This window comes from Myotis brandtii, unplaced genomic scaffold (genome assembly GCF_000412655.1).
Source record: "Myotis brandtii unplaced genomic scaffold, ASM41265v1 scaffold1557, whole genome shotgun sequence".
Classification (NCBI taxonomy): Eukaryota; Metazoa; Chordata; class Mammalia; order Chiroptera; family Vespertilionidae; genus Myotis; species Myotis brandtii.
Window position 1 is genome coordinate 34376 of NW_005355651.1, and position 11509 is coordinate 45884.

The window sequence follows — 11509 nt, forward strand, 5'->3', positions numbered from 1 at the left end:
GTGGAAAGAGCAGCGGGCGGGCGTGGAAGCCCAGGGCCTCACACAGCGGGCGGGCGTGGAAGCCCAGGGCCTCACACAGCTGTGCCCAGGACAGGGAGTCAGTCCCTCCTCCATCAAACGGGAACCAGCTGCGTCACGGAGAGAGAACGGGGGTCTCCCACCGGCCTCTCCAGGTGCTGGAGGCTCTGTGTGGTGATGTTCTGGACACTGGGATGCTCACAGGAGGCCTGGTCCGAGCTCAGGAAGGTGGGCCAGCACTGTCCTGGCTCCCATGGTATTGTCTGTAAATGACCCAGGAGGAAGGGGGGAAGGCAGTCAAGTTAGCACCCAATCCCCGGGCCTGTAACAATGTCACCCAGCAGGTCCGAGTCATGGTTACCACGTCCTGGGAATTCATGAAGGAGGTGGGAGTCAGAAGTTGTCTTCCTGTCACTGCAGACAAGGCAGCCCACCCTGTTGTCTCTGCCCAAGCGATGCTCTGTCCTTCGTTTCTGGAACAGACAACAGGACCATCTGCCAATGCAGACTCTGATGACAGACAGATTGAGTTTTTAAGGAGATGACCTTGAACAGGTCGCTTAATTTTTTAACTTCACATTCCTTATCCTTAAAATGAGGATGTAGTCGTGGTAGGTCCTCGCAGGACACTGGAGAGAATGACCTGAAATAAGGGATGGAAAGTCTTATCTGAGTGCCTGGCTGTGGTGATTGGTACGACCTCCACTCTTCGCTCTACCCAGCTTGGCGCCAGCTTCTCCGGAAGCGCTTTTTCAGGCCCATCGATCACGAGGGACTGTCCCGGCCAGAGAACGCGCCAGCGCTGATGGCTGTGTGCTTGTCCCCAGGCCTTGGTAGGTCACCTTCAGGAAGACACACTCATGTGTGTGGGGACAGGGCTAGAGGGGAGCCTACTGCCTTGCAGCGTTTGGGCATTTTACTAACCGGGCCAGGCCACACTGCCTCCAGGAGAGTTAAGGGGCTATTGTGAGCGCTCAGACACCTCCAATGCTTCTGCCCCCAACCCCCAATTCTAATGCGGAAACCCTAACTCCCAAGCCCATGGTGTTAGGAGGTGGGGCCTTTGGAAGGCGATTGGGTGCTAATTCCTCATGAATGGGGTGCCAGCGATGCCTTCCTACAAGGGACTCCAGAGAGACCCTGCCCCTTCCCGCGGGAAGACATGGAGAAGTGCCCTGGCAGAGAGTCCTCACCAAAGCCCACCGCTGGCTCCCTGGTCCTGCACCTCTGGCCTCCGGAACGGGAGACATGAATGTTCGGTGTTTACAAACCACACCCAGAATGTGGTATTTGGCCACAGCAGCCGAAACGGACCGGCACTGTGCATCCGGTTGGGAAGAGAAGCTGGGGAGCTAACACTAAGCGGCGGGTCCCCTGTCGGGTGGACCCTCCCTCGCTCCAGGTGGTCCCACAGGACCCCACCTGGCACCCTTCACCTGCTGACAAAGACCCGCCTCGGAAAGGCCCAAACAACGAGATCGTGAGGTGATCAATGAGGTAACTGAAACCATTTGTCACAGAGACTATCTGAAAGTTTGTCTTTTCTTGTAGACTTAAATTTTTTTAAGTGATGGTTGGAAGAGAATAGAGAAAATTTGCATTTTCAATCATTCTTAACTGGATTATTCATAATTTATAATGAATATGCACAAAAAAATACCTAAAAATATCATAGTGACCAAGGCTGAGGATAGATGGGACATTCCCTAATAGTCTTTTTAAGGAAGAATCTTCAGTTACTGAAAAATTTCAAAGATAGTACCGTATCCTCCCCCACCCACCCCTAATGTATCCACGTTAGTAATTACTAATGTTAATAACCATGGCACCTGTTCTTAAATAAGATTTAGAAGACTATTTATATACATATTTAATGATGAAAGTACTACACACACACACACACACACAAACACACACACATACACACATATGAAATGTCAATCAAGAACCCCATAAGCTCACAACTATCCAGGGAGTTGTTTAAGAATTTACTCTGATGCATGTGGCACTTAAAGTGTGCGGCATACAGGAAGAGTCAAATTTTTTAAATTGATTTCAGAGAGAAAGGAAGAGGGAGAGAGAGAAACATCAATGATGACAGAATCATTGATCAGCTGCCTCCTGCATGCCCCAAACTGAGGATCGAGCCCGCAACCCAAGCATGTGTCCTGACCAGGAATCAAACCGTTCATAGGTTGACGCTCAACCACTGAACCACCCAGCCAGGCAAGAAGAGTCACATCTACATTAATAAAAGAGAAATATGTAAATTGACCATCTCTTCACAACACCCACCAGCCAATCAGGAGTGAGTATGCAAATTAGCAGGACAAAGATGGCAGTGGCCACGGGGCCAGCCTGAGCCGGTGGGAGTCTTGGGTCACCCCTGGCGATGGAGGAAGCCAAGCTTCTTGCCCTCCTGGGCCAGCCACCGAAGGAGGGGCCTGTGGGCGGCAGCCAGGGAGCAGGTCGGAGTGCAGGGGAGGCTTGGGTTGCTGGGGATGACCCAAGCTTCCCGCCCACCCTGACCGGCATCTGAAGGAGGGGCCTGTGGGTGGCCGCCAAGGAGCCAGCCCAAGTGCACGGGAGGCTTGGGTCCACTGGGCCGGCCGCCGAGGGAAGGGCCTGCAAACGGCCCTCAGCCCCTCTCTCAGGCTGACCACGCCACCATCGAGGTGTGGGTCCCTGCTGGGGGGCGTGGCCAGCCTGCAAACAGCCATCAGCCCCCCACCCAGGTGGGCCAGGCACTCCAGTGGGGACCCCCCCTGAAGGGGGTGTAATCAGCCTGAAAACAGCCTTCAGCCCCTCACCCAGGCTGGCCATACCTCCCCAGTGGGGACCTTCACCCCATGTGGGCATAGCTGGTCTGCAAATTGCCCCAGCCCCTCACCCAGGCCTGCAATGTCCCCAGTGGGGACTCCCACCCCAATGGGGATGTGGCCAGCCTGAAAACCACCACAGGCCCCTTGCTCAGGCCGCCCTGCTCCCCAAGGGAACCCCCACCCTGACCCAAGACACCCTTCAGGGAAAACCAGCCGGCCCCCACCCGTGCACCAGGCCTCTATCTATACTAATAAAAGAGTATTATGCTAATTAGACTGGGAGACCTTTCAGTAGACCTTCCGGACATTCTTCTGGACAAAGCTATGGTGGTGGGGCTGAGGTAGAGGTGGTTAGAGGCCAAGAGGGGAGGGAAGTTGTGGGTGATCAGGCCAGTGGGGGGTCAGTTGGGGGCAAGCAGAGTGGTTGGGGCAATCTGGCAGGCAGGCAGGTGAGCGGTTAGGAGCCAGCAGTCCCGTATTGCAAGAGGGATGTCTGACTGCCAACAGTTGGACATCCCTCGATGGGTCCCAGATTGGAGAGGGTGTAGGCCGGGCTGAGGGACGCCCCCCCTCCCCCCCACATGAATTTTGTGCACCAGGCCACACCACTAGTTTTAAAATAAATGGTGAACCCAGGGGTTGAGCACCAACCAATGAATCATGAGGCCATGATTCAATGCCTGGGTTTTGGACTCAATCCCCAGTGTGGGGCGTGCAGGAGGCAGCCGATCAATGATTTGCTTCATTGATGTTTCTATCTCTCTCCCTCTCCCTTCCTCTCTGAAATTAATAAAAAAATGTATTTAAAAAGATAAATGGTGATGGGTGTGCCCCATGAAGCTATGTGCCGAGTGTGCACGGCTCATAGATCCTGGAGCGGGAACCCAGTCGCCCCTGGGCTTAGCACCAGCTCTGCCCGACACACTGGGACATCGCCCAGGTCCTGTCGGTGTACAGGGGAGCAGACCGAGGCTGTCATGGAGCGTCGGCAGGGTTAGAGATGCCAGCTGCCAGACCCTGCGGACACATGTCTGTGCTGGGTCCTCAGTGCACACCTGCTCTGCCCTCCCGACATCCCATGTTCTTCTTGGGAACTTTCCAGAGTAAAAACACCCGGAGGAGCCGCAGGCTGACACCCACCGAAGTACGTGGACTCGGTGCAGCCGAGCACAGAGACAGTTCTTTATGCCTCAGCGATCAAGATCGGGTTTGGTCTGGGAAAACGCATAAATGGGGGTATTTGCTTCATTTTTCATGGACGCCGAGCTGGTTTCTCCAGACCCCGGAAGTCATGAAGACGATCCTCTTTCTCCTCGCTGTTTTCCTCCTTCTGGCCCCAGGTAACAGGAGCCCCTTTGCAGGGTGGGCATTGGAGGGGGTGGACCGGAGACAGGGCCTGCCTCGGGGAGGACGTGGCCAAGGTCAACTCTGGGAAACAAGGGTGGCCTGGGCCCCATGGCCCTGCGGGGACCACTGGCTCCAGGAGGTGGCAGGCCCCTCGTGCCTCTTCTACAAACGCTTCCCCTTTTCCATTACTGTCTGGGACGGGGTGTCACAGGTTTGCAGAAACACAGATAAGCCAGCAAAGGTGCCCCTGGACCCCTAGTCTCATGCTCACTGGCCAAAAAAAAAATTTGCAAAAAGAAAGAAAAGCAAGGGTAACCATCTATGGGTCTTTTAAAACATAGTTGTGATAGAGAGGAAGACAGGTAAGATAGGAAGAGCTGGAAATCAATAGGAATGGAGCTTAGAGACGCTATTTGTGCCAGTGGGTGGAAGAGTCAAACCAGCTGCCATGCCCAAAACACAAGCTATGCAGCTGGAGAGTGTGACAACTCCACATGCTGACATGCATTTAGCTCTGCAATGCTGGTGCCTTCTGGGAACTCTGCCCTGCCCTAACTCAGGGACATTCCGAGCATCTCTTTTGCTTGGGAAGGACCATTTGACATCTCTTTTGAGAGTGCAGACAGGGAGGTTCAGGGGGGCTAAGCAGGTGCTGAGCCCTGCAGGTGCACAGGGGTGAGCCAGGCTCCAAGACCAGCTCTGTCCACAGCAAAAGGACTTTTCCTTCCCAACCAGAACTCTCGCCACTGTTTCCTGCTCCTGGAAACCTCCACTGGCTCTAGTCCAATCCTCCCCAAAATTAAAGTCTAAGACTAGACTCACCCCGGGTTTCAGAGACCAAAGGAGGAGCTTTGCAGAATTCACAGTGAGCCCAGGGGCACCCCAGATGCCAGGAGAGTTGCAATCACTCTAAGGAAGTAGATTCTGGGTCAAGGACATGGGGATGGCGCCTCCAGTGAGCCATTCATTCCACTGGCTTTGACGCACACATCGGACACGGACCAAGGTATCATTTTCAGATCACTCCTGAAGATTGTATGATAAAGTGTTCTGAGTACATGAACGTTTGCTATGAATGTGTCTTGGGTGCTCACATCTGCACAGAGTTGCATGAGCCTTTAGATGGGCGTCTCTGAGAATTCACAGGAGCCTGTGGGTCACCAATGCTCTTCCTCTTCCCAGAGGCTTCTCTTCCTGGACCATCACTGAGAGTTGAACCCAATGCAAGGGCTGTTGTCAGAGTGAGGTCCAGCACCCTAGCCTGAGACACCTTACAAATTAGGAGGACAGAGAGTACAGACCCCTTCTGTGGGAGCCACAGTTCCCTGGTCCTTCAAATGCAGGGTGTTTATCCGTATGAGCTTCTATGCTATGAGAGGCAGGACCAGAGCATGTGGGGTACCCATCCCTCTTGTTAGTGCATGTCCATGCTGTATGTTGACATTCATTGCAATCTGTGTCCATCTGACTCTTTCATTGCAAATATCCAAATTTGACAACTCTACAGTGTGGATTCTGATGTGCTGTCTGTCCTTAACTTGAAGCTGGATGCTCTTATGGGTGCTATGATCCAGCCTCAGGCGAGGACCAGGCCCCCGGGCAGACTAGCAAAGGGAAGGAGTGGGGAGCACCCCACCCCACTCCCCTTCCTGGTCTTGAACGCAGGGGTGGATGTGGAGGATAAATCAGACTGACTCTTTCTAAGCAGTCTCTTCACCTCAGCACACTTCTTTCTTCTACATATTTATTCGGTTTTCACCCCAGTCTCGGCCATTCCCCAAACTCAGGCTGGGCTCTCCTCTCTCCTCTTGTAGCACTTGGAGTGTGTGGGGGAAGTTACTGACTGCATGTGTTTATAGGAACAAGCTGATAATGGCTAGCGTGGCTCAGTGGTTGAGCATCAGCCTATGAACCAAGAGGTCACAGTTCGAATCCCGGTCAGGGCACATGCCCGGGTTGCAGACTCAATTCCCAGTGGGGGTCGTGTAGGAGACAGCCAATCCATGATTCTCTCTCATCATTGATGTTTCTATCTCTCCCTCCGTCTTCCTTCCTCTCTGAAATCAATAAAAAGTATTCTTTAAAAACTTCTAAAAAAAACCCACAACCCAACAGATTTTGATAAGAGAACAACAGTGTCTGTTTCCCAAAGCCCCCCCGACACTGGGAGCCAACTCTGTCCTTCCTGTTCTGAGACCAGATAGAAACCATTTCCCCTGCCCTCTCGTGGTAGGAGAGGCACCAACTCGGACAGAATCTTCACCAACTGGTTCCCTCCCTGGCTGTGCCTGGTAACCAGATGTGGCTGAGACGAGAACTAATCCTGGTGGCCCTTCCCTTGTGTAGCCAGGAATTCGTTTTTTGATCAGAAATGCCTCAAGCTTAAAGGGAGATGCGTGAAATCTTGTCAGAAAAATGAAGAGCTCGTTGCTCTCTGTCAGAGGGCTCTGAAATGCTGCCTCGCCCTCCAGCCATGTTCCAACAGTGAAAAGGAGGATTCCATCAAGAAGAAGACTCCCAGGACCACCGAGGCGGGCCTAACTACAACTTCTTTCACGTCTCTCTCACCTCTCCCATCTGTCCCACCTCTCCCATCTGTCTCACCTCTCCCATCTCTCCCATCTGTCTCACCTCTCCCACCTCCCCCATCTGTCTCACCTCTCCCACCTCCCCCATCTGTCTCACCTCTCCCATCGAGTACGCCTTGAGATGTTGCAATAAAAACGAGTGGCTGGCTTTCAGTAACGTGTCACATGCTTTGACTGGATGGGGAACATGAGTAGCTACCTTGACTGTCCCCTGATTCTTTTTCTGGGGTTTTGTTGCTGTTGTTTTGGTAAGGGAACTGTCCCGAAGCCATCTGATATTTCTTTTAAAGGGGGACTCCTGGAGTCTATAAATAAACAGACCTCTAGCTTCCTCTCAGGCAGTCAGCCCCAAGCAACCTGCTGAGATAGATAGACTATGATGAGAGAGAGAGAGAGAGAGAGAGAGAGAGAGAGAGAGGTAGATGGAGACATAGTCATAGAGGTAAACAAAGACATAAGACATAAATACAGATATAGACAGATGAATAGTTAACGAAATAAATATACACCAGCATGGATAATTATATTAATAATAAATAGATGGAGAACCTACTTACCAAAACATCTCATGTGTCACACACGTGTTGAGATTAATTTCTTGACTCCAAGACTTTAATTGGAGACATTGAATTACTGCCTGTGCATTTGTTCTGCATCCATAAGTCTGGATTCAAATTTGCTGATGGGCAACTAGCTAAAATAAAACACTTATTTTTTTTCCTCCCTGCATTATTCTTCAAGAATTAGGAAACTATTATTTTTTCTTATTCTTATGTCAACACTAGTGGCCCGGTGCATGAACTCGTGCACACTGAAAGGAAATTAATTAGAATATTTGAATATCGCTATTTGCCCTTTCTCTATAATAGAAGTGTCAACCAAATTCACCATCAACGACGACAGATCAAAACACACCTGTGCCATTGGCGCCACTGAGAGCTTTATATATATAGGTAATTATTTGTGTAAGATCAATAAGTATGTTATCCTTGTAACAAGACACAATTGGAAACACTGGTTATGTGACCACGGCCGTGACTGGAATGTCATCTTTGCACCTAGAATCCAGTTTAAGGAACTGAGTTGACTTTGTGGAGCCCGGTCCCTGGCTAACAGGCTTCCCCGCCTTATAGCTGTGGTGCATGTTGGCAGGCCCGGCACCCGGGGGGACTTGGGGACCTCAAACATTCTCTATGTCATTTCAGTCTTTCCCCCACAAAACCTGCTCCAATGTCTGGCCTCTGATCCTCGGGTGCAATTGCTCACACTGACTGACTGTGTTATTTCAGTGAGAGGTGACCTTGACGCAGACAAGATATGTGGCTATGGGACTGCTCGCTGCCAGCGGAATTGTAAGAGACAGGAATTCAAAATTGGAGTCTGCCCCAACACTAACCCGTTCTGTTTGAAAGGACGGATGGCACCTCATTGAATCCTGTGAAATACCCAAGCCCACTGGGGCCTGGTCCCTAGACGTGCCAACGGCCAGACCTCAGAGCCTCCCCTTTTTGAGAGCTGACAGACAGAAAGTCCAGGCACAGCCCCTGAGCTGGACATTACAGGAGGGTTTGCTGAGAGGCAGAGTGGAGGCAGCAGAGCGGGGGCAGCAGAGCAGCAGACGGCAGGGCCTTGGCCTCCGGGCCCCCGACGGCCCTCTCTGCTGTGAAAGGGAGTGCAGCAATGCAGGTTAACTGAGTTTCAGCACTGTAAAACCCAACTAACATATATCTAATCAGCTGCAGCCTCAGTGAACATCATGGTTTTTTTGTTTGTTTTTGGCCTGAATTATAGCAATTGATCTTGATAACGTTATTCTTCTGATCAGAAGTTCTGCTCAACAGTCATGTATGACTTTTGTCCTTTAATTTAGAAAATAAATCATTATTAAGGGCAATTTGTTTGGTATACACTGTAATGCAAAACAGCAATTTGTTTGGTATACACTGTAATGCAAAACAGCTTCTGGGGAGGAAAACAATGTCTGATGAGAAGGATGCAAACTAAGGGGTTGACCCACGTGGCAGCAGAGAGCACATGCCCTGGGCAGTGTTGGGGGGCTGCATCCACTCACTGTCCCTAAGGAAAGATTCAAGATGAAAAGCTTCTCTCTGCAAAAGTAGCCCAGCTGATGAATGAAGTAAGAACAGAATGAGAATGTCACTATTTTGCAAACACCCAGGGGACTCATGATCTAGCCCAGTGATGGGAACCTTTTGAGCTCGGCGGGTCAGCGTTTTGAAAAACCCTAACTTAACTCTGGTGCCGTGTCACATATAGAAATTTTTTGATATTTGCAACCATAGTAAAACAAAGACTTATATTTTTGATATTTATTTTATATATTTAAATGCCATTTAACAAAGAAAAATCAACCAAAAAAATGAGTTCACGTGTCACCTCTGACATGCGTGTCATAGGTTCGCCATCACTGCACTAAGGTCTCAGTGAGGCACAGGAATGGAGTCGCCGAGGGAGATGGAGAGGCTCTGAAAGGGAGGCAGGAGAAAGGTCAGTCGCATGGAAGACGGTCCAGGAAAGAAAGTCGTGTCTGAGACAACAGGGAAGATCTGGAGAAGAGTGAAGGATGCCACTGAAAAGGAAACTGGGGGGGCTTGCAACCTAGTTCAGTGTCTGGTTAAAACTGTAGTCTTACTTCCCCACTCTGACTGGCTCGGCCGGAGGTGCAGAGCCTAACCCAGTGGGCAAACTACAGCCCGTGGGCCGGATCTTTGAAATGAATAAAACTAAAAAAAGAAAAAAAGACCGTATCCTTTTATGTAATGATGTTTACTTTGAATTTATATTAGTTCACACAAACACTCCATCCATGCTTTTGTTCCGGCCCTCCGGTCCAGTTTAAGAACCCATTGTGGCCCTCGAGTCAAAAAGTTTGCCCACCCCTGGGTCAGAGCCTCCCCACGAGTGCAGTTCAGGCTTTGGATCCGGAATCCCTGGACTAGCAGATCCGCGAAATAAAGGTTAAACTTTCCTGCTCAGAGCTGGCTGGCTGTTCTCCCGTGCATCCTGCCACAACACCATCTTCTCCACGTTTTCTTGGCTGCATCTGGTTGAGAGATTGGGCATCAGGGCGCCCTGGTCCTAGGTCACAAGGTCCAGCAGCAACGCAGCCTTGGATAGTAAGCCTGAGGATGTCAGTATCTCCTTCTAAGTGATAAGAACAAAAATGTCCTAAAGGGAGTTTCTGTTTATTTGGGTTTTTTGTGTGTAAGGGTTAAAATAGTGATTAACTATCAGTCCAAAGTGGGGACTAGTGTGCATGTGAGGGGATCTTTGAAAGAAAGCATAAAGCTGAGAGGATTGATAAGATGGAGAAAACTAGAGTCCTCTCTGCAAAAGTATATCTAAGTACGTCATCATTCTCCTAAGTCTCCCTAGTTCTGCCCCTGTGATCACTCCCTCACTCATGCATTCATTCATTCATTCACTCACTCTTTCAAAAACCATGCAGTGAGCATGCACAGTACTCCAGGTACTGTTCTAGATTCAGGAGGTCCAGTAATGAACGAAATCCCCCACTCATGTAGCTCACATTCAAACTGGGGAGACAGATAAGCAATATATGTCAGTAAAAATACGATAGATTAGAAAGTGATCAATGATACAGAAAAATGTTGGGCAGGGAATACAAATTGTGAGGCAGAGGGTGGCATTCTGGAGGCAGGAGGGAGAGGTCTCACCGAGAGGTAGACTGGGAGTGAAGACCTGAAGGAGGTGAGGGTGGGCCCTCTGTGGTCTGTGTTTGGTGGGCGATGGGCATCCCAGCAAGAAACCACACGGCCGGTGCCCAGGAAGGAGCATGCGGGGTATTTGAGGGGCAAGAGGGGGCCAGTGTGGCTGTAGCAAAGGGAATCGGGGCGGGGGAGGGGGGGTGAAGACATTCTACACTAGATTTAAGTCGCATCAAGTGAGTCATAAATTTAACAGAAGAAAGAACTTTCTGGGCATTAAGATTATAAAACAGTAACACGACCCAGAGAGATTTCGGATCCTACTTTAGGATTCATAAGAAAGAAGTAAACTCTGTTTTTTCCCATCATTCCGTGATAATTTATGCAGTTCTGCTTGGATGGCCTCCAGGGCTCTCCGGGCCGTTGTGGGCCAGTGACTGCTGGTCACACCGTGTGGTTCTTCTCAGGGGTGCAGGGCGGCGGGCGTGATGGACACCCGCTGTGCCCCTGGTGGGCAGAGCCTTCAGCCCGCAGGTGGCTTTCGGGTCATCGCAGAGCCCGTCCCGACTGCGGGCCACCTGCTCTCCGGCCCGTCCTCACTCCGTGCGCTGCCTCCCACGGCACCGGAGCCTTCGGGCGCTTTGATCCCTGACCACCCACCCGAGCCTCCCGGCCATCGGAGTCCACGTCCTCCTCGGTGCCCAGGCCCTGCTGGGCGGCTCGTCACTCACATCCCCACTCGGCTCCTCTGGCCTCAGTGGCCACACTGGCCTTTCCTCCCGTGGGCGCTGGTTCCCACGGCTGCGGGCGCGGCTTCTCGGCTCCCCTCCCCTCTCGGTCACGGGGAGGGACCACGCTGGGCCCCAGTTGCCTTGGCAACGAGAACAAAAATGAAAACGAGTCTGTCCCAGTGAAGAGACTGGACTTACTCACACGCCGTGTGTGTTTCTCGGCAGATCCGGGAGGGAGAAGAGTAACCTTAGGGCATCGGGGCGGGTCGAGCCTGGCTGCGGGGACACCAGGCCCAGCCCTGGCGGGAGGGGGC

At 51.3% G+C, this 11509-nt stretch overlaps 1 protein-coding gene across 1 annotated transcript; it reads left to right on the forward strand.

The window, feature by feature from the left end:
- Nucleotides 1–4131: 4131 nt before the first annotated feature.
- Nucleotides 4132–8207, forward strand: LOC102249293 (beta-defensin 106A-like). The gene is made up of 3 exons (XM_005861740.1): nt 4132–4180; nt 6534–6722; nt 8065–8207. The coding sequence occupies exons 1-3, from the start codon at nt 4132–4134 to the stop codon at nt 8205–8207; spliced, it is 381 nt and encodes a 126-aa protein (XP_005861802.1).
- The last annotated feature ends 3302 nt before the right edge of the window (nt 8208–11509 follow it).